Raw genomic sequence first — 22,517 nt, 5'->3', positions numbered from 1 at the left:
AAGCAAGTGTAGCATTAAGCTGAATACAGCCAAATAACCCTTTAACATATCTGAGCTACCACGTTTCAGAAAGAATAAAAAAAAAAAGGGATGACATACATAGTTGAGCAGTGGCTATGTAAGGCATCTGCTCTCTAACTTACCTCTAAATATCTTTATGTAGTACTGTTCCTATCTGGTACTATTAAGTATTTATAGGTCTCAATAATATTGTGTATATATGTGCATAAGGACATTAATAACTAAGTTAATAATGAATGGAAATCATTTCAGCTCCTATGCATTATCAACTGATGTAAATAGGACACCATAATTAAACACTGTGCAGAAATGGGCGTAACTACTCTTGTACACAAACAGTAAACCTCTTTGCTTCTGCTGGATGAAAGTCACAATGATACACATGAACCTGCTTTCACTGTAGATTGCTGTTATTCATTTCACAGATACACTCAGATCATAAAACAAGAATAGTAACTCATTGCTGTCATCTTTGCACCATAGTACACAACTGACCAGCTCTACATTGTACAATACACCCATCCTCCTAGCACTGCTTCAGTAACTAATACGCCACTTTCCCTCTCCCTCCCTCTCAACCCCCACCCCTCCCATAGAGTGAAAACAATAACAGTACATCCACGCACTGGACCCCCTTTTAGTTCACAGACACGTCTGGACACAGGAGATATGACCAAACGAGATTGGGGGATTGTGGGATCTGGATCCAGGCTCTGCTCAGTACACATGTCCAGTTTCATGTAGCGCTAGAGGACCAGCATTGAGGTTATTTGATAAGAAAAGGGTATCTGTACAGCAGGGGTCCCCTTTTGGTCATGGCCAGGAATGTGATGGGAAAGAACAGGATTGGAAGAAGAGGAGGTGAATGACGAGTTGTGAAGTAAGAAAGCTCAGCTTTTTGCCATTTTGTCAGAGGTCAGAGAGGAGGATCAAGGAGAGAAAGATGGACATAATTGTGATGATAAAAAAGAAAACAGATGGGTGCAAACCTGCTCATTTCATGGAAAAAAAATCCCTATATAAAATAAAAGAATAAAAGTAGCAACAAAAACACATTCGTCCATGATTTGATACACAATATGGTAAAAATAAATGAGGAATAACATGATTCAATGTTGAGAAGGGGACTAAGTCAGATGTGTTTGGGGAGAGGGGTTCAGTCAATCCTCTGAGCTTGATGAGGAGTCAGAGTCCTTCTGTGCTATGATGACATCGTCCAATAGCGCCTCCTGATCCGAGCTGTCATAGTCACCTTGGGAAAGGCTGTCGCCACCCTCTATTTTAACGTCAAAGTCTGGACTGGTGAGGAAGTGATGGGAGGTCTCCAGGTCCTCCTCGTCCATCATGTAGGCTCCATCTGACACCAGTGTCTCCTCTTCAACTCCGTCCAAGTTGGGGTCTTCAGGGGTGGGCTCTGGAGCGTGGTGATGATGGTGGTGATGGTGATGGCGGCGTCGGCTTTTCTTCGGGATCTCTGAATGCTCCGTCAGCAGTCGGTGGAAGAAGGTCTCGGGCAGAAAGCCCTGTGAGGAGAACAAATATCATTAGAAACATTGGACAGTCTTATGAAAACAAAAAAGAAACAGGAGAGGTCAGGATGTGTTTTCACAGCATCTCCCATCTTTGATGCTGTGGTAACTACAGTTCCAGTCTTAATGAGCCAGATTTACCAATCAGGGAGAAACAGTCTGCATGGAAACATAGTGTCTGTCTTAAAGCAACATCCATTCAGTGCATAATGTAATACAGGCAGCAGTTTTTCCCACTTAAGAGAGGTTCAGAAAGCCACATTTCTAAAAGACATTACACAGTAGAGGTCTTCATGAGTTAATCCAGACCCTAGAACCAAGACATGATCTGAGACCCCTATGAGTTCAGGTTTAGTTTTATTATGGTGAATCGGAACTGGGTTGGGTCCCATACCATTACCACAGGTCCTGGTCCTGTTTATCATCATATGTAATACCTGATTAGATCCAAGAAGAACCGTGATGAAAGCTGATCACGAGAGAAATGTGTAAGCTCTGTGTGTGTGTGTAACTTGTGTGATGATTCAGCTGACTTGAGATTCTGAAAAAGTATTTTCAAAAATGATCTGGTTCAATCAGATCCCAGAACAAATTTCCCAGATCCATTAGGGTTCGGGTCCCTCATTTAAGACCCGTGAAGACCTCTAGTGCACAGCAAAGCCTTATCATAACATAACATCTTGAGTACGTACAGAGTTCCGAACAGTTTCAGACCAGTCGGGTGCTACAGCGTTATCAGGATTCTCCTCCAGATATTCCCTCAGGTCTTGCAGCATCGGACATAAAGCAGCTCCAACCTACGGAGGAGAAGCATTTGGATTTTTGTCTGTTAGTTAGAGATAACACAAAGCCAACAAATCAAGTGTATGATACCAATCATTGTATGTCTCACCTTCCTTCCTGTCCTCATGTTAATGACTTTGACCTTCTCGCTGCCTGTCAGGGCTTTGTCTGCCCTCCTCCTCCTCTTCCTCTTGCTCCGGTTCACAAGAAGCTGAATGAACAAGACATGTTACATAATGAAACAGAAACGTAAGACATTTAGTTTCCTTATGAGCCTGAGAACTTTATGATATGCCTATCGCATTTATTGCAGAATCACCTGACCATGATTATTTGAGCTGACCTCAAATCATTCAAACCACTGGATTCTGTAATCAAGAGAATTTAGAACCAACATTACCAGAGTGGCAAGAAATATATAGTGTAATATGTGCGTATTCATCTGCTTGGTAAATGAAGTGTCTACCAGAGCACAAGGTTTCGATGTCAGGGGAAAAAAAAGAAAAAGGATGCTGTAGATCTTGCTGCTGTTGAGCAGGTTCTTCAGTTTAAGCTCATATGAGACTGTATTTGTTACTCATGAAACAAGACAGAGACAAAGAGCTGCAAATAACAAGTTTCCCTCCGGGTGCATCAGTGTGTTTGACATCTCCAGAGAAGGTTATGGAGTTGACGCTTCAGTCTAGCTTTTCTAATGAGATCATTCACCTAACATCTGGATGAAAACATGGTGTTGTGAGAACAGCGTGAGTCCTTTCAGAAATAGCTCTGTGTGTAGTGTGAGCATAGCGACTGTAGCACCACTCCATGCTGTGTTTCCTTTCTGCCATTCTCTCACATGTTTGAAAGACTGCACACTAGCTTTTGATGTCACATTGGTTCCCACAGTCATGTAACACAGGCCACCTAAATATGCCAGGGCTGCTTTGGTACAAACATTATGCAAAAGTTCTGAAATGTTGGAAGTGATACAGCAACCCTGTTTTGTATTTAATCATATTTTTAGTATAGATATTTTTAAGGGCATTGATACCAAATGAGAAACAAGTAAGTATCTATTCAGTAGTATCACTCCACCTGTTCTTACTTTCTGGCTACAGTCATGAAGCTGGAGCAGGAATGGTTAACACTGATTTTGTGTTTCCCTGTTGCAAATTAACTTTTGGAAATAAAAACAACCTTCCTCCTGCATTAATTAACTGGAGCCTTGTTCTTGATACATTAGGTCTGTCTACACAACAGGTTTAGAACAAGTTATTAAAATAAATTATGCTCAGCCGACCGAGAGAAAATTTAATTCAGAAACAGTTTGATGATTGACACTCCTTTGCCAATGACTGCATCCTTTTAATGAGCAGCCATTCAAATAAACTTGACTTAGGTCTAGTTGCAAATCCAAACACAACAGCATTACTGTGTGGCTTAAAATAAACAGGAATACACAATTAATCACAATGATTTGTTGTCAGTTAAACGTCATGATTGTGACAGCTCTAAACTTACCTCTAGCATGTCTCCCTCCACCTCATAATCTGGGTTCTCCTTCAACCAGGTGGGAGGGTCCCTGCGCCGAGGAGTACGCTCCAGTGGATCACCGAGTCCATCTGGGTCTGATAACTAAAAGAGAGAGACAGACAAAAGAGGAAAGTTACCAAACTAAATCCTGATAGTTTTATTTTTGTGTCTGACCTGTACTGTACACGTAGATCTAATACACGTACCTCTTGGTCCTTGCGCCGCTTGCGGCTACTGCTCTCTCCCCCTGACCCATTGGGCATCAGGGCCTGCTTAGAGAAGGTCAGCTTCAGTCCCTCCTCCTGACAAGGTGACAAAGAGACCTCTGATTTAGCCATGACTTACAGATCAGTTACACCATGCAGTCTGTTTTGTGACTTAAACACTGACTGAAATTTACCTTACCCTAAACCTCTCAGATTCCAAAAGGTGAAATGATTTTATTACCAAAAAGCAACATAATCTTAGTTTGGGTATATTTTCAATTGCTTGCATACGACTCTAATGACATTATTTCATCCTCCACTGTTTTATCACCTTAAGGAGCTTGACAGTGAACTCTCCATCTTCTCCATCTTCCCCAGGGCCACCAGGCGTGCTGCTGGGTTTACGGATCACCCTTGTGTAGGCCATCTCGTCTCCCACCAGCTCTGAGCTAGGATTCAGTTGAGCCTCAGGCAGGTAGCGCCGCCCTGAGGGCCACTGACCAGTCAACACCAGCGTACACAAACTGTCCAGACGGTTGATCAACACACGATCCTGAGACAAAGGAGCCCCATGTATTAGTTATTCACAACAATAGACATGTTGTTTATTCCTTTAACAGAAATGCTTTGAAAATGTAATTAAATTTAGACATACATTTTGTAAATGTACATTAATTACCTTGGGCCAATCCACTCTGAGAGGATCAGGAGGAGGAATGCCATCCTGAGACGTAGTCATAGAGAGTAAACTGTTGTCCTCATCCACGTCACACAGCTTCATGCCCGCTAAAACAAAAATAGGAAAATATTTACATTTTTTGGTGTTTATTCATACAGCATTCAACATTTTTGTCTTTTACTATCAACTTACCTCTTTCCACCTCTTCCTCACTCTCTCCACTGTCGTCACTGCTGCCTGATCGCTCGGATGACGATGAGCCTGAATCAGAATCCGAATCCGAATCTGAGCCTCCCTCTCCCTTCCTTCCCGTTTTCCCGACCCTGCCCCTGCTCCTCTTGAGGCTCCAGCCCTGCCCTCGTGCCTTGCCGTCATGGTGACTCAAGGGTGTATTCTGCAGGTCAGCACTGATTTCACCTCCAAGCAACCGTGCGTCCTCTTCCCCTACCTCGTCCCTCACACCTGGCATGTCCTGCTCAATCTTCGGCTGGCTGAGGGGCATGATGGGCAGTGCCTGAGGCGGAGGTGGAGGTGGTGGAGCCTGCTGGTTCTGGATGAACTCTTCTCGTGCCTGACTGAAAGTGAACTGTGGGTCTGAGTAGATGGAGAGCTCAGTGCGGCTGACACCATGCAGTGCAGCACCCAGCATCAGCTGACGATCATGTTCTGGAATATTCCACCAAGCTGGCAGCTCGGAGCTGGTAGGAGCCAGAGGCAGACGCTCCTCTAGGGATGGGTGGGGCAGGACTCTCTCACGGAGGCGACGCAGGAGGCTTATACGGTAAAGGGTACGGGAAGCACGCTCCTCAGTGATGGGGGCCACAGTTTGGGAAAGCTCTGATGGATCTAAGCAGGATTGAGAGAAGAGATATTTACTGTATAGTAAATTGGACTTATCAAAAGACCTGCGTAAATGTAATTTAAGCCAAAGGAAGACTTGAGAGCACATGGTGTTTAACATTGTGAGCCGCCAAAAAAAGCAAGCATCCAACGCTTTAACTGCTGCTCAGACAGCTACGTCAACCTATTCTGACAGCACGTGTTTCAGTAGTTACCTTCACCACGGCCCGGGCGCAGGTGGCAAACTCTCCGGCACATTGCGACAAAAGAGCGGAAGTATCGGCTGAGGCTCTCATCAGTTTTTTTGTCCAGACGAGCAAAGGTACGGAAGCGGTTCCAGTCAAATTCAGGATCTCCTCCCTCAGGAACCCCAAGCTCCTTCTTTATCTTTTCCACACCAAAAGTCGATACCACACGGTAGAAGTCACATTCTTCCCTACGTGTCCACCTGGGAGAAAGACAGAGAGGCAAGTGAGGCGAAGAATGACAAGGAAAATATTGAATACTTGTATCCGCCTAAAATAAAATACTAGAACCTCCCTAAAGATTATGTTCTTAGTCTTCACTGACACTTGGCATGTTAATTACTTGACTTAATTGTCCAAACTTCCTTTTAAAGTCTTGAAATTAATGCCTCTACATGTGCACAAAGGTCCCTGTTTTTGGTGGTGACCGCATCTGAATGAGAGAGTGTAGCCGTGGAGGAGTGAGGGGTGACTGACTGAGAATCAAGGACACTGCTGTGATACTGACTTGTCAATCACAAGGTACCCATGTCCTCATCCCCTGCTTTATTGTCTATTTCACTCTAAATTTGATCATAATTTACAAACTGAACATCATGCTGTGTTGAGTAAGACTTGAAAATAGCGACTGAGACCATAAACTCATTAGGAAACTGTTAACTGAGGTAATAAATCAAATAAGAAGTAGTGTCATTTTCTCTCAGACTTCTTTTCGCAACCAGTGGAGTTGCCCCCTACTGGCCAATAGAAAGAACGTGGGTTTAATCCACTTGAGCATTGAGTGTATGTTTCAGACCCAGAGACAACCCCCTTGTACACAGCAATGGTAATTAATGAATGTGGGAAAAAAAATCTGTTTTATGAAGAAAGAAATGCAGTAATCACATTTTTAAAGCCTTAAGTAATGGGTTTTGTTGTGCAACACTAAGTAAACATAACTTATAACATTTGTTTTCCAGAAAACTCCACAGGTCCACTCATACAAAGAAAGGAACGAGCCTGAATTCACAGCATGACACTCTTTCAATGGTAAAAGCCTTTAATTGAGGCTAAAACTTGTCTGTGGAAAACTGAAGTATATGCTAACATAAAATCATAATTTTCCTAAGCCACTCGAGTTAATAGGAGAGAAAATAATACTGTAACACTGGTGTACCTCTGCTGGCGCTCCTGCCGTGCAATCTCCTTCAGCTTGCTGGCCTGTTCGCACCGCCTGCGCCTGCGGTCACCCTTTGCCTCTGCTTCGATCTTCAACTGCTCCTGCCTGTAGCTGCGCTGGTAAGCTGTAATCAGCCGCCGCAACCGCGCTGTGAGTGATGAGCTCGATGGCCAATCACATGCACCACTCTGGCTGGAAAAGCTTTCTGTTATCACTGGCCCCACTTTGTCTTCTACAGAAATCTCATCATCCACGTTCATGGAGTCAGGCTGGAGGACAAGGTCAAATAAAGACTCATTAAGCTGTTTATAACTATTGCTTTGTTCCAAAATATTCAACAGGGTCTCAGCAAATTGAGTAGTGCAGACGGAACAACTTCACTCTGATGGCCAGGATTCGTACCTCCTCAAAAAGATCTTTGGCGTGTCTTGATGCAGGCTTGAACTCTGGGTCCTCTGAGTACTTATCATAGTCAGCACTTCACAACACAAACAATAAAGCATCATTAGACAGGAAAAGGGCGAGACCTGTCCAACAGAGGGGCACCACTTTCCATTATGTTTTATGGAGTAAAATTTAAGACTCTGACCATTTAAATTCAATTTATGATAAAACTTTGAAACTGACACAAATGTAAAAATGTCAACAAATTACAATGTCCAGTTGACTTGTAAGCCTGCTATAAATCTATAAGCAAATTAAGTTGTAACTAGCCCAGTCAGCCAGGATTACTCACTCATCTCCAAGCTCGGCATCACCAGTGTGCTGCTCGGCATCAATGGCCTTGTCATCGGGCCGACCAGCTCTCTCCAGGAAGCAGAGGCAGGGATCAGCACGCATAGTGGTGTACATCTCATAACCTGGTAACAGAGAGAGTCAAAGCTGTTAAATGACAAAAATAAATGCACCGCACATTGTGCAATGACAAGTTTCGGATCTGAGGCAACTGCAGCAGCTTGACACGTTTAACAATAGCAGAGAACGTGTCCACCACAAAGCAAGAAACAACTTTGTTTTTAAGCCGTAACAAATCCTCACCCTATTTTCATGATTGTTTTCAGCTGACAGAGAGAGGGAAAAAAACTACCATGTTTGAATACGCCAGCAAGCAGTGAGCGGTCTGCCTCAGTATCCCACCATCCTGCGGGGACTTCCTGCTGCTCCATCTCAGGCATCCAGATATCAACATCCCTAAAAAAAAACAAAACAGTAAAATGAAAAAATGCATGGCATACTGAGTGAAGTGATCGCAGTGACCTTGAGTAACTGAGCCTGTGTTCTATCTGCATTTGGTTTACTGTACAAACGTCAGTATTTGATACCTGATGTCCGCCCCTTTCAGAACAGATTCGGCATGTTCACCAATCACCTCCTGTTTCAGGTAGTAGAGCATTCGCACCCTCAGCAACACCCTGAAGGAGAGGAGAGGTTTCAGTGTTAAATAGATGACAATGCTTTCACATGTACACGCACATACAAACACAAAGCTGACTGGGCTTCACTGACTTGTTGCACTGGTGCTTGAGGTGTTTGCGGTAGCTGTCGTCCAGAAGCAGGGTGTCAGGGTTGTACTTGCGGATCCACTCTACCTTCTGAACATCAAATGTGCTTTGGGCCTTTACTCTCTTACCCTTTCTGCCTCTTGGAACAGGGATAGACAGGCCTAGGCAGAGAAAAAAAATATGGTGTTAATCTCAAACATTTTGACAGATAACAAAGAAAGGTCACCAGCACTGACTATATGTGAAAGGTAATGGATTAAGTTGGAATACACTAATCCTTCCTCTTTTTCAGTTTGAAAAGTTAACATCCCCATTTAAAAATATCTTAAGAGACTCTGTGTGCAGCTCCTACCAGAGTGGTTAAGTAGTGTTTGAGGTTCACGCCCATTCTCAGGCGGTGTGATGAGCTCCCAGATGAAACTCTTGATGTTCTCATCCCCACGATAGTGGAGCAGACAAAAGACCAGGATGACACGGCAGATGGTCTCCACGTCACGTTCACTAAGACGACGTTTACATCTTGCATGGGATAAGATGTCCCGCCAGCGACCCCAACTAGAGAAGAAGAAAACAGGCACTAGAGTAAGAAAAAGATACAAGAGTAAAGAGTATACACTGAGAAACTGAGCAGCAAAGTCTTTGTACCCATAGACAAGCAGGTGTTTCTCCACCCGGAAACAGTCAGTTCGGCCGTAACCCCCTCCACTGTGGCGGTCAGAGCGCCGGGAGGCACGCGACTGTCTGGAATTGGCAGGTGGATACTCATCATCGCTGTCTAGATCAGACAGATCTCCACCTTCGCCTCGTAAACTGGAGAACTGACGGGTCTGCTTGCGGACTCTGGGAGTGTCGATCACAAGGGTGTTCTGCGGGGTGAAGAAGTAACCTTTAGTTACATATTACTCCAAACAATATAAAAACATTCAATATATGAGCCCACACAATCCACAGTATTTAAGATGCAATCTACATTTTAAGATCTAGAAGATCTACACTAAAAAAATATTTTGCACTTACCTTTCTGTTCATGGAGTCCATGTCTATGTCAGCTTTCTTGGCCCATTTCTGCCAGAATTCAGGGTCATCAAGGGCAATGTCATTGCGGTTCTCAGAGGCAACAAAGCTGGCCTTGGAGAATGTGGAGCCCTTGCCCTCACTCTCAATGGTGATGGTAGTGGCTCTTCGTTGAAGGATCTGGTCAATGTCCTCCTCGCAGAAGCGACTTCCTTCATCGTTCTCATCCATGATGGCAGCATAGGCACCCTTCCTCAGCAGGTCCTCAATCTCCTTCTTGGAGAACTGCTGAATCTGCATAAGGCAATGTAAAAAAACATTTACAGAAGCAGCCCAAACTGGATTAATTAAAGTCAAAATAAAGAAGATGTATTAACTGACCATCCCAAAAATGGACTGGCAGTTTGAGTTAATGAACGCTAAGTTCTCACCCCATTGACGTTGCTTTCTTTGTTGCCACTCATGCTCTGCAGGACAGCACGGTCCAGGCCAAGCTTAAGGCTTGCTTTATCCAGCATCTCCCTCTCATACGAGTTCCTAGTAATCAGACGGTAGACCTTTACCGCCTTAGACTGGCCAATACGATGACACCGTGCTTGGGCCTGATATAAGAAAAAAAAGAAGGGTCAAAAGAGCATCATATGCAGCTGCAGACATAAAAAATGAGAATGATTCCAACAAAATGTCAAAACATACAGTAAAAGAGCAAACAAAGAATAAATGTAAAGATTGTTTGTTGTTCTTGCAATCTTGTTGTTAGCAGCACAATCTCGTACCTGCAGGTCATTCTGAGGGTTCCAGTCAGAGTCAAATATGACACAAGTGTCCGCAGCAGTGAGGTTAATACCCAGGCCACCAGCACGGGTACACAGCAGGAAGACAAAGCGGTCAGAGTCGGGCTTGCTGAAGCGATCGATAGCAGCTTGTCGTAAGTTCCCACGCACTCTGCCATCAATTCGCTCATAAAGGTATCTGTAAAAAATAAGTGAATATCCTCTACATTAACACATTATATAAGTCATCATTACACTTTCAACAGTTGTGGCAATATTTATTAATTTAAAAAAAAAAAAAAAAAATTGGTTGCATTAAAATAAACCTTGGCTCTCTTACCTCTTGTTGATGAGGTAGTCCTCCAGAATGTCTAAGCAGCGCACCATCTGGGAGAAGATGAGCACTTTGTGGCCACCAGCCTTGAGGCGAGGCAGCAGTTTGTCCAGTAGCACCAGCTTGCCGGCTGACCGAATCAGGGCCTGCAAATGGAAGTCGGGAGCCATGGGGTCATACACCTCCCGCAATTCCGCTACAATCTTCTCTTCCGCGCCTGGACAAAGGAGAAGGCAGAGGCACAACTGTATTATGCTACAAAGCTATGCAAAATTTTTACAAGCAAATGTAGCTCAGACTGTATCATCTGCACGCAGCTATGGACAATCGTTCCACCTCTGATTTAATATCAGCTCACACTCCAAAATGGCACCAAATAAATGCGTACTACAATGACAAGTGTATTTCACCCAAGCAATGTTTATACTATTAGGAATTGCCCTTCAAATTATTCTATGGACATAATGACACAATTCAGGTCAGTCATTATTATAAATAGACAATTCCGTCCCTTAATATAACAGAAAGCTGTCCAGTACAAAAACCTAATACTGAGATGCAATACCATTGATGAGGTAGGGGTGGTTGCAGCACTTGCGTAGCTCCATCATAGTGTTGAGCAGGTTGGGGACATTGCTGTTACTGTTTGCCCCTAAACTAAGGAAACTAAAGTTCCTCTCCAGGATGGCCCGGTAGTACTTCTTCTGGACATCCGTCAACTCAACCTGAGAGAAAACACAGTCAAAGAAACAAATTGTTGCCTTATTTGTGTCATTCAGATCTTCAAACACAACCCAAAGTACATAAATTGAATGCGCACTATTTTGACTAACCTCAATGATGGTCTCTTGTTTGGGTGCCAAGTTCTTCTCAACATCCTCCTTGAGCCTTCGTAACATCATAGGTTTCAAGATGGCCTGCAGCTTCTGAACCTGTGGACCCAAGGGAAAAAAAAGATTTGCTTATTGGTAGCTATATAATACAAGTAAAATGTGCAGATGCACAAGATGAAGATCTTTGTGAATGAACATGAGTGTCTATTTCACACCTGTTCCTCTGTTTTGAGGTCTCCAAAGTCTCTGAGGAATTCAGTCTCAGAAGGGAACTGAGCAGGCTCCAGGAAATGAAGCAGACTGAAAAGTTCCTCCACAGTGTTCTGGAGAGGAGTGCCGGTCAACAACACCTTGTGTTCCTGGGAGAAACCATGGAACACAAATACAAGATTGAGAAGGACAGAGGGAGGAGATGCAGTGGAGGATGAAGTGGGAGGTAGGACCAAATATTCATCAGACAGAGAGAGAATGAAAAAATGTATGAAAGCAGTGGGCAATACACAAGAAACAGGAGAAAGAAGCAGGAAATAAGATGGAAGAGGAAAAAGAACACAACAGACGAGGAAAAGGTTCAAATTACGACCTAAAATCTTAATCAAATTCAAACTGTATGCATTTCTTAAATGCAACAACTAAACGACCAGCATCCTATTCCAAAATCCACACTTGGATCCACTCACCAGATCCAGCATCTTCAAGCTGTCCAACAGCTTGCAGTTGCGATTCTTAAGACGGTGAGCCTCATCAATGATCACACAACGCCAGGAAATCTCCCTCAGCTCTGGGCAGTCAGATAACACCATCTCAAAGGTTGTGATGAGGGCGTCAAACTTGTACGCACCTGGGATCAAGTGCTCCTGTAGACAGAGTGACAACTTTCATGAGATATGTTTAATATCAGTAGAATTATCGACAATCAATCAACAATTATAATCAATAACTCCACCTTGTCATCCTTGCAGTACATCTCATACTGCTGGATCATCTGTCGGCTGGCCAGGCTGCCATGGTAGACGATTGCGTTCATGTTGGTCCATGTGGAGAACTCCCTCTCCCAGTTAGTGATGGTGGAGAGGGGAGCAATGACAAGGAAAGGGCCTTGGATGCCAGCAGCGTACACCTCAGACAACAGCGCGATAGACTGGATGGTCTTCCCCAGACCCATCTCATCTGCCAGGATACAGTTCTGCCTGAAGGACAGGAAGCAGAGTTATTAGTGAAGCCTTGGGAGAAGCAATCAATAGGCAATATTCCAAACAAACAAACAATTTCCAGATTATAGACAGCACTATGCCTCCTTCATGTTGTCCTTTTATGTTATGCTCTACTACAATCCTAATTCTAAAGTTGCTACTAATTGTGCTACTAATTTAATTACAGCACCTCACCCAATAAACTAATCCAGTTTGAATGTGGCCTTAAAATGCACTTGGCTACAGGTGACCAGGGAGTGTAGTGTGTGTGCTTGTGTGTGATAAATACCTGTTGTACCAGTTGAAGAGCAGCCAGTTGACTCCTTCCAGCTGGTACTCTCTGAGTGTGTTGCCATTCTTGTACTCTCTGGTCTCCTCCAACTTCTTCCATGAACTGGCAGACGGCCGTGGCTGAGAAAAGACAACGAAAAAATGCATGAAAAGAAGAGAGGAGGTTATGAAACTGCTCCTGGCCATCATCCACTTGACTGCTCACCGTTCTCTTTAGGCGAGGTTGTCGGTTTTGGATTTTGCTAAATTCTTCGACCTTGCCCTCGTCTACGTCCTCTTTCAGTTCCCAAGTGGCGTCTTCATAAGGCAGAGAGCACCACTTGACCAAGTAGTAGATAACAGGCTAGAGAGAAAAGAGTAAAAGCAAGTATTTAACTATTGCAAACATGCTACTTCACAAAAGATGAGTCATATTTCTGAAAGAAAAACAAAACTAAACAGCACAGATCTTTTGTCCGGTTTCAAAAGTGATTTCTTCTTCTCTCACCTCGCCATTATCCTTGTCCACACTGTGGGAAACATCCAGGATCCTGTCCACCTCTACATAGTCTGGATTAAAAGGCTCCTCATCCTGAACAAAACCACAGAGTCAGAGGCAGTAGAAATATGTACAACTATGTGGGGTGTAACGTTATGTATATTCTTCCTGAACCATTCAGTACAGGATGTTTGGTTCAGTATGAAACACAAATTTGGTCCGCCATGTGACTCAAATGTCAAAATAGCCTATTTATGTGTACTACTTGACACACTAGTACACAAACTAGCACACTAGTTTCTGTCCATCAGCTGTGGCATGCTAGTTGGCTTACCCTTGTTAGCCAGGTTAGTCAAGCTCAACAGGGAATGATTTGTATCTAAATGTAGTCCAACATTGTTCAACTGAGGTTGGGTATATCTGTGGATACACTCCAAACATTTCATTTATAATGGCATCACCCGAATGTGTCACTTAGCAGAATAGGACAAAAACAGCCTGGAAAGCAAGTCCTTCTCCCAACAACATTAAGGCAGCCTCCCACTGCAGATTCATACTGTGCCGAAGAAATAAGTGGTGCTATAGTGTGTTTTTTTGCTACTTATATGTGACCACACTCGCACATACTGTAACTAACTTCGTAGAGAATACTGACATACAGCATATGGTCAAAGTGCTTGAGCCCTGCTATGATGTGCCTTCACTTGAGCATTTTATTCAGTCCGTTATGGCTGCTTTGTATAAACATACATAAGCTTAAGTTCAGGAATTATCAAAAGGTCAAAAAGAGTTTTATGATTACAAATTACATTTATATTACATTACTGACACTTTTGTTATTTATTTTTGTTTATTGAAAATATGACAGATTTATGGCCAATGAGCCACTGCTGAATGGTTACATACTGAACCATGAATTTTGCATACCACAACACCCCTAACAGTTTTAGTTAGGCAGCTGAACTACATCCTAAAATAAGAGGTTTCAGGATCTGCTCTCCTCTTACCTCCTGAAAGATGTGCCTCATCTGGGCGTGCTTGGTCTTGAACCTCTTGATCTTTTGATGGATCCTTTTATCTTTCTCCAGCTGCTCCAAACTGGCCCACTCACAGTGTAAATATGAACTGAGAACAAGAGAGAGTCAAGTCTTACTTATTTAGATATCTCCTCAAGAAACACAAATTGTCAGTGTCAAGGCCAAACTTATTCACTGACAAACTGAAACTTACTAGTTCTTGTATTTTACAAAGAATTCCTCAACATTGGTATACTGGCCCGGAGACACCTTGAAGACAAGAACAGATTTTTTTTCATTTGAGTCTCAAAATTAGATTAAACTGAACTGATTTAAAAATTGTGTTAGAATGAATTAATTTTAAATAACAAACATACTTCTTTCTTGGTTAGCCTCAAAGACAGAACTTTGTCTACAATAGCAGCGTCTTCCTCACTTGGGTTTTCCTGAAAACATAAAGTAATACACTTTAGAGTGTCGACCTTCACACCTTCAATCCTCATTGCTTGGAATCCAACACTACAAAATGCAATTACGCATCATGTATAAATCAACAAACCCTCCCCAATTCAACCAGCATCCATCTCTTTAGACAATCCTTTCAATTTCACCAACAACAAAAAAACTTTCACAATATTTCAACACTCACCACAAAGAACTGCATGCTGGGCTGTCCATCAACATCCAGCTCTAATTCCTGTTTCAGCTGCGCTGCTGTCCCGCCACTGATGGAGGCCACAGCTGCTGCGGTTGTAGTAACATCTACATCTTCCTGTTCATCCTCGTCGTCCGTGATCTTGATGTCCAGGTCCTCTGTGTACTTCTTCCTCTTCACCACACGATTGGAGCGTCTCTTCTGGTCAGAAGACATAAATATAAGTTCCGTGTGTTTTTAAAAGGTCAAGTAAAATTTTTAAGCAAATGAAAACAGAAATCCACACAGAAACATGATAATACAGAAGTATGCTTTGCATATTGTGTCAGTAGTCTGCCCCAGCTAAAACAGGTTTCACTCCAAATCAGTTTTGTCATTTGAGATGATATTATTCTTTAGAGCATGCACAACGTTTACAATTACAGTCACATTTGAATTTTGGCAGTCTCCCTCAAAAGCCACCGAAGTACCCTGTGCAAGCCAGGTACCACAAAATGTAGGTTCCTCGGGTCAGTTTTACGTTACGTGACCATAAATCCAATCTAATGTCAAAAAGTGCACTGATCTTATTTATGTGACCATGCATGTGTTTGTACCATAATCATGTCATCGTCCAGTGCAGCAGGTGAGGCAGGGCTCAACTCCCCATCAGAGTGGTCTGAAGATGCGTTTCTCTTTCTTTTCTTAGCTCCCACTAGAGTAATAGTGCTGTTGGAAGGTGGAGGGAGAGAGGAAAGACAAAGACAGAATGAAGTAGCAGCAACAGAAGGTACTGAATATTGTTGTTGTCTACAAGACTATACTTCCAACATACAGAGATAAGTTGCATTCAAATGATTCCATCCCTCTTATACATGTAACTCACTTTGTCTTAGTCTTGCTTTTGCTCTTGTTCCCAGCCCCAGGTATTATTGTGCCTCCAGCTACTCCAGTTGTTCCTCCTGGTGTCTTCACTTTGCCCTTTTTGTCGGCCCCTCCAGTGGTTTTGGGTGTCGTTGCTCCAGCTATGGGGCTTTTCTTCTTGCTTCCTCCTCCACTGGTCTTTTTCTTAGCAGCAGACACCACAGTCACAGTGCCCCCCAATTCTGGGGAGGTCTGTGTGGCTGGAAGTTCATCCTGGTTCAGGACTCTAGGCAGGTTCTTCTCACCACGTGCCTTAGCCCGAGCTATAGCTTCAGCCACAATACGGTTTGCTTTCTCCTGCTTGCAGAGGATCTCCACGCGTCGCACAGAGGCAGGCTCGCCAGGGGCCTTGGTGATGCGGATAGCCTGGGACGGAGTGGTGGTTGTGGTGGAGGGGCCTGCAGTCGACGTGTTGATGACCTTCACCACAGAGACTGTGCCACCAGCCGAGGATGCTGAGCTTGTCTGTGTAAAGGAGAACGTTTGAGAGTGAAGAAAACTTCCTGCCACACAGAAACCTTTCTCCACTCTATATAACAGTACTCATGCATAAAAAAAATAAGGAAATGTCATCTTGGGGTCTACCTGTGGCTGCAGAAGCATTTTGAGTGGCACTGCAACTCTCTGTCCTCCTTGGCCCTGTGAGATTTGCAACACCTGTGGACTGCCAGTATTGCCAGCTCCAGAGACGAGCTGGTACTGCAAGAGTGAAAGGACAGAGATGTCAAGTCACAGTCACCCTCAAAAATGACCAAGAAGTAGAATGCAAAAACTAAAAAAAATCCTGTGTCAGGTTAGATGTGACACATAAAACAGTTACTGTATATGATCTGAGAGAATTGGCAGGATTTTAAAGAACACTCAGAAATTTTGTGAAATCTGTTTGTTATCAACAGTCAGATAAGAGCAATATCAATTTCAACTTTGTACTCAATTAGAGATATTGGTCCGGGGTGTTTTCAGGCCAGACAGTTTAGCAGTTGTGAAAGACACCTATGACAGAGCTAAGCTAATGGTTTCCTTCAGCTTCTTAACACTAAGCTAGGCTAAACACATCCTGAGGGGTGTACTACGAAGAGAAACTAGTGGGTTAGCAAGGTAGGTCTTCCGCATTATGAAAATGGCTCTGTCTTAACCTGGCTAAATCACCATGGTAACTTATGCTGTAGACCTAACCTGGTCCGGACCAGGATGTGTTCAGAGTTTTGGATTAAAATTAGCTAAAAGGTGCGCTTCACGGATAAACTCCTTTGGAAATAGCGTCACTCTACAGTCAACAGTCAATCTATGAACGATACAGATCCTCAGCTGGAGAATACATTTGATATGCAAACTTGTTGAGCAGTAATGTTACATTAGTAAAGCCACTGAATGAAGCCGTGCAATTATAGTAACACAGTGCATTTTCCCCCCACCGCGGGAACCTATAGCATATTAGTTATGAAGAAAATCTGAGCAACAATATTGTTTTATTTTATTGTAAGGTTGTTCTTGCTTTCACTGAACTACTGAATATGTTTGAAAATTTGCAGGTAGCTTTATACAGTCCACTATATTATCAATTAGGATAATGCTTACTTACATGAAATGTTATAGCATTACCACTTTGGATTATGTTTTTATGCTTGGTCCTGATTTGCTGAAGTCCATTTTAAACATGGTATATTACAGCTGTTAGAAAACTGATTAGAAAATTGATTAGTCAATTGATATTTATCACAGATAATATTCAATAAATAAAACTAAATTGATTTCAATGTCTCCATTATGTGACAGTGTCAAACATGAAGGCAGTTCTTGAGTATAGGGTTTGAATCTGCTGCATCAAGTTTAGAGTCTAAGAGCTGTAGAATGTGCTGCTGTCAAGTTATAAATAAATGGTAAGCGTTTAGAGTGCACTGAGTGGTAAAATAAATATATTACCTTACGAATTTACAATTAGTAATTTCTGCCAGCATTCATCTCTTGCCAGCAACAGTGTGGCTTTTTGCTGTAATCATTTATTCATATTACATTGCACGCTATAGAATAGAATCAAAAGACACACCTAACGCCCCCTTTTATGGGAACGTGCACAGAGCCTAAAGAGGAAAGCCTAGATGAACGAAGACAGTTGATATCCACCTTCACCTTCCACCACTTATTCTGACAGTGACTTTAGGCTTTGATGAGCCAACTCATACAAAGAAAGCCTAGCTATGTTGAACTTGCTTTGCAGTCCAGCCCTCAGGACCAATGCATGTTATAAATACACAAATATGAAACTGGTGTTAATCCTTTCATATCAAAAAACACTTCACCTAATGTTGCCATGGTGCTTTAAGGTGGGTGCAAATACAGCCATAATAGCATAAAGCCACAATAAACTAAACAGAAGTATACTTCAAATGTATATCGCTACCATTTATGATGTTATGATCATTTAGAAACTTCATTATGATTAACGGTTATGTGGAACTCTATCTGGAGGATATGTACGTTTTAACAGCCAACAATCAATGTGACTGTAATGCTAGATATAAAGAGCCACATTGGTGATTCTTAACATGAAACCATTCACTTGTATGTAACAAATAAATCTATAAAATTTCTACCATTGTCTTTATCTCCAAATTTTCCTAGAACCCACTACATCAGATAGTCACTGGCTACAGTTAATACATTCAATACAATTAACGTCCTTATATGGCAAATAAAATCAACTAGCATTAACATGAACTGCATTAGATACTAGTTAGCAGAGCCAATGAGGGAATGTTCATCATTTGGACTGATCCGTCCCAGCTACACCAAAGTAGCCATTGATGTGGCATTGTGATACTGTACTGTAACAGCACATGCAATATTAAGTTTGCTTGTCTAAAACCAACTATTTCAGTCCAATACAGATGTTAGCAAGATAAATAAAATATCAGTCACAAAGAATAACATTTATTGTGGAAGCTGGGGGCATTTTGCTGGGCAGCCACATGTCAACTGGGATCAGATTTTAGAATACATCACTTGAAATAACTGACTACTGGGGAATGGTTGAAAAAATGACTGTAAGCAGACAAATGTCGATATCGAGTGTACTGGGAATAATTTTTGGGTCTGTTTTTTCAGTGAAATTCAAGACCTCCAACACCCACTTTCAACTGCATCAATAGAAAAAAAACTAGCAGCTTGCATGAAGACAGAACTTCACACTGTCACATTAGATAACATCAGAGCTCAAAGTAGTTTGTCACAAACAAGAGAAGAATAAAAACATGAGCCAAAAGAACATACATCCACCTTAGAAAAACACTACTATGATTAAACAAACAAATACTGCCAAACTCTAAAACACTTCTTTCTCACCTTAATACCTCCTTGTTGGTTCGGCTGCTGCTGCACCTGCAGCTGAATCGTGAGGACTTTGGGCTGCCCTCCAGCCTGGCCTGCAGCCCGAGCCTGGGTCAGGGCTGCTAGCTGGCTTCCCTGAAGCACCAGTTTGCCTCCAGGGAGCTGCCCCAGCACTAGTCTAGCTGGGGCCTGCTGCTGCTGCTGCTGCTGCTGCTGCTGCCCCCCTTGGGCTGTCTGAACCTGCTGGACTTGTGTGACCTGCTGCTGGGCTTGACCCGCTGGCGCAGCAGAGCCAGCCTGGGAGGGCTGCTGGAGAACCAGGGTGATCCGCTTTGCTTCGCCACCCTAGAGTCAGATACAAAGAATGAGACTCATTATGAAAAGACTGACCTAAAAATATAGCTGGTAAACCTGAGCAATGATCCCGATGGCAAACCCTCCTTGTGGTTTGCCTGCCGTAGCAGAGGAGATAATTCTTACCTGAGTTTGGGCCTGCATTGCTGGCTGGAGCTGCACCTGACCTTGGGTCTGGACTTGGATCTGAGCAGCTTGAGCCTGGGGCTGGACTTGGACTTGAGTCTGCCCTTGAGCCATCTGTGCTTGGGCAGGAATCTGCACCTGGACTGTCTGGCCTTGCGTCTGCTGCACCTGCTGGGGCACGGAGGTCAGCAGCATCTGTTTCACTGGCCCATTGGGAGACTGCAGCAGCCTCTGCACCCCTGCAGCACCCACCTTGACTTGGGCTTGCCCTGGGCTTGCCTGATTCAAGACTGTCCCCCCCTGCAGTATGGACATGCCAGGTTTAAGAGGAGTGCCAGACAACACACGGATTACCTTTCCACTGGTCTGGCCTGTGGCTCCTGATACAGTCTGCAGCACCTGGGCTTGACCCTGGGGACCTTTGAGAATGACAATTTTGCCACCAGCCTGCTGTGTGATGGCAGCTAACTGCTGTGGAGTTATCTGGTGAGTTATCTGTGTGAGCTGTTGCTGTGTGGTGGCGGTGGTGGTGACTGGGGAGCTGGAAACAGTCAGAGGTGAGCTCAGCAGGACAGTGCTACTGGTGGCCACGCTGGTGCTGCTGACAATGGGTATGGTGGTCTGGGCCTGGATCTGAGGTACAGTGTCAACCGGGACAGGAGCGGGTACTGGGGCTACAGCAGGAGCTGCAGCTATGGAAACAGTCTGAGCAGTCGCCACCGGCACTGACTGCTGTGTGGGGACTTGAACGGGAGCAGGGTCCGGGATGGTGGGAGCTGCTACAGATACACCAAGGCCTGCGTTGACTGTGAGTTCAGGCTCAGTTGGTGGGTCCACTTGGCCCAACGCCAGCTTAAGGGCCTCCTCCACAGGGTCTGAGGAACCCTGAGAGAAGGAATCATCCGGGAGGGCATCCAGGTTAAACAGGGGTGTGTCCTCAAAGAGGTCCATGATGGGGTCTGCCATCTTGCCCACTCCACACAGGGAGACGGGCACAACGTTAAGAAGACTCCGAGTTGGAAGCTAAATAATCACAGTCCAGTTCTTCACAACTTTGAAGAAAAGAGCTGGGAAAGGAAGAGAGACACTGGTGTCAATGAAGCACAAATGAATGACTTTGAAGTTATTTAAACAAATGCTATACTGATGATTATAAAGCTCAAATCTGTTTACAACAGCTGAAATTTGATGTGCCTCATATGATGGTTGCCACATGTATGTTTAAGCATACAAAGAAAAAAAGTTTGGCAAATGTGGACCTATATGGCAAATGACAATCCTGTAACTTCTTGTCCTTGGTTGCTTTTCAGCTGCAGTTTTTTGATGCCTATCATTCAACACACATTAAGGTTTGGTTGCTAACACACATAAAGAACTCAGTGTTTACTAAATCAAATACAACTTACATAGGAACACGCTTACCTTTATCTCCTCAGAGCTGTGACTAAAATAATCAAGTTTATGATACTGTGAGTTTAGTGCAATACACCACTAATTTATTTAATAATTATTTAGTTAAAATATAAAATAATGATATATAACACCCAATAAACAAATTACTTTCATTGACTTGTAAAAAAAATACTGTTTTTTAAAATAACATCCAACTCGTGGCCACCTTGTCCAGAAACCGGTTTCAATGTGGTATTAAAGGATAAAACAAGCAAATATAGACAGTTTCAATCGTAATTTACAAAGTTACGCTACCCAGGGAACATTGTACGAATGAAAATAGTTGGTAGTGAAGTAAGACGAGGAGGGTACTGATGCTGGAGAGGTAGGATGCTTTCCTCTCCGGTCGTATTGCAGTCCTTCTTACAAAACCGTCGGCTAGCATTAGCTTGTACCGCGACCAAGATGTGCCTATTACAAAAGCGTGCGTGGCACCGAAAACATACTCAGGCTTACTAAACATGATGTATTGTATGTTTCCAACCTTTTCCTCGCTTCTCGGTCATTTACTACCAACCATTCAGTCTACCGGACTCCTTCAATCTCATCAACAAACCGGACCAAACCAAAGCAACGTGCCACAATAACCATTGCCCGTCAACGTTCAGACACAGGTTAGGCCGCAATACTGTTTCGGTTGGTCTGCGTCTATTTTTCGGCAAAAATACATGAAAATAACCATCATATCCACTGCTCTAACTCTCACTGTAATAATTTCGGGGTGCTAAATTTACCTTTGCATCGACACACATGGCTTTCTCCGTCTCACAACACTGTACGATTACAGGAAACGGCCAGGGAAGAGCAGGAACTAACATTCTTGCCAGAGAAAGCGTAGAGCGCGTGCCCCTCGAATGCTATCAAAACGTGATTGGTCCGTTTTCTCCCGAGCCGGCAGCATCCGGCTATTTCATTGGCTGGACGAGCTATCCGTCATATATACGGCCGCTTTTGGGCGGGATGAGAGCCATAGTTTGATAGAGAAAACAATAAATGCGGCCTAGCTGGGATCATTTGACTGAGTGATCTTCAACATTGCTGTTTAACTGCCATGGATGCTCACGTTAGAAAGCGCAGGCCTTTTAGAGCTGACTGGAGAAAAATAGTCGGTGTTTTAATCATATCAAAGCGTTCATGGGCTGCATTACCAAACAGGCCCGTTTGTAAATGACACAGTCAGGTTTTTTCAGGGTTTTATTACATTATCTTCCTCATTGGAATTATCCTCATCCTGTGATATTTCTTTATTACTTAATAAAATATACATCCAGACCCCGAGAGCACATCGA

At 43.3% G+C, this 22,517-nt stretch overlaps 1 protein-coding gene across 2 annotated transcripts; it reads right to left on the bottom strand.

Annotated features, from left to right (window-relative positions):
* Window positions 1–410: 410 nt before the first annotated feature.
* Window positions 411–22,072, bottom strand: chd8 (chromodomain helicase DNA binding protein 8). Of its 2 annotated transcripts, none has more exons than XM_049597737.1 (39): window positions 21,963–22,072; window positions 19,777–20,843; window positions 19,312–19,641; window positions 16,555–16,668; window positions 15,932–16,434; window positions 15,663–15,774; window positions 15,061–15,267; window positions 14,789–14,857; window positions 14,626–14,681; window positions 14,403–14,520; window positions 13,405–13,488; window positions 13,123–13,260; window positions 12,916–13,037; window positions 12,380–12,623; window positions 12,114–12,290; window positions 11,649–11,792; window positions 11,434–11,532; window positions 11,166–11,325; window positions 10,607–10,817; window positions 10,270–10,465; window positions 9,925–10,095; window positions 9,497–9,787; window positions 9,125–9,345; window positions 8,832–9,034; window positions 8,484–8,640; window positions 8,300–8,389; window positions 8,065–8,168; window positions 7,714–7,837; window positions 7,380–7,455; window positions 6,975–7,246; window positions 5,789–6,021; window positions 4,926–5,579; window positions 4,734–4,840; window positions 4,386–4,607; window positions 4,055–4,150; window positions 3,837–3,950; window positions 2,443–2,544; window positions 2,243–2,347; window positions 411–1,544 (listed from the first exon to the last, which is right to left on the bottom strand). In XM_049597737.1, exons 2-39 carry the CDS (start codon window positions 20,740–20,742, stop codon window positions 1,182–1,184), a joined length of 7,755 nt encoding a protein of 2,584 aa, XP_049453694.1. In that variant the 5' UTR covers window positions 20,743–20,843; window positions 21,963–22,072; the 3' UTR covers window positions 411–1,181. The 2 variants fall into 2 exon arrangements, with proteins under 2 accessions (XP_049453694.1, XP_049453695.1); XM_049597738.1 differs by having other exon boundaries at window positions 15,061–15,264.
* Window positions 22,073–22,517: the final 445 nt, after the last annotated feature.

Source organism: Epinephelus fuscoguttatus, linkage group LG15 (genome assembly GCF_011397635.1).
Source record: "Epinephelus fuscoguttatus linkage group LG15, E.fuscoguttatus.final_Chr_v1".
NCBI lineage: Eukaryota > Metazoa > Chordata > Actinopteri > Perciformes > Serranidae > Epinephelus > Epinephelus fuscoguttatus.
Note: the sequence above shows the minus strand (reverse complement) of the source record. Positions and strands in the feature narration are given on the sequence as shown.

Excerpts from the sequence above, each read along its gene's own strand:
- chd8 (XM_049597737.1), bottom strand. The coding sequence starts at position 20,742 with ATGGCAGACCCCATCATGGACCTCTTTGAGGACACACCCCTGTTTAAC. Across the intron at positions 16,435-16,554 it reads AAATGCTTCTGCAGCCACAG|ACAAGCTCAGCATCCTCGGC; the intron begins GTAGACCCCAAG and ends TCCTTTACACAG. Across the intron at positions 1,545-2,242 it reads CTGAAACTGTTCGGAACTCT|GGCTTTCTGCCCGAGACCTT; the intron begins GTACGTACTCAA and ends TTCTCCTCACAG.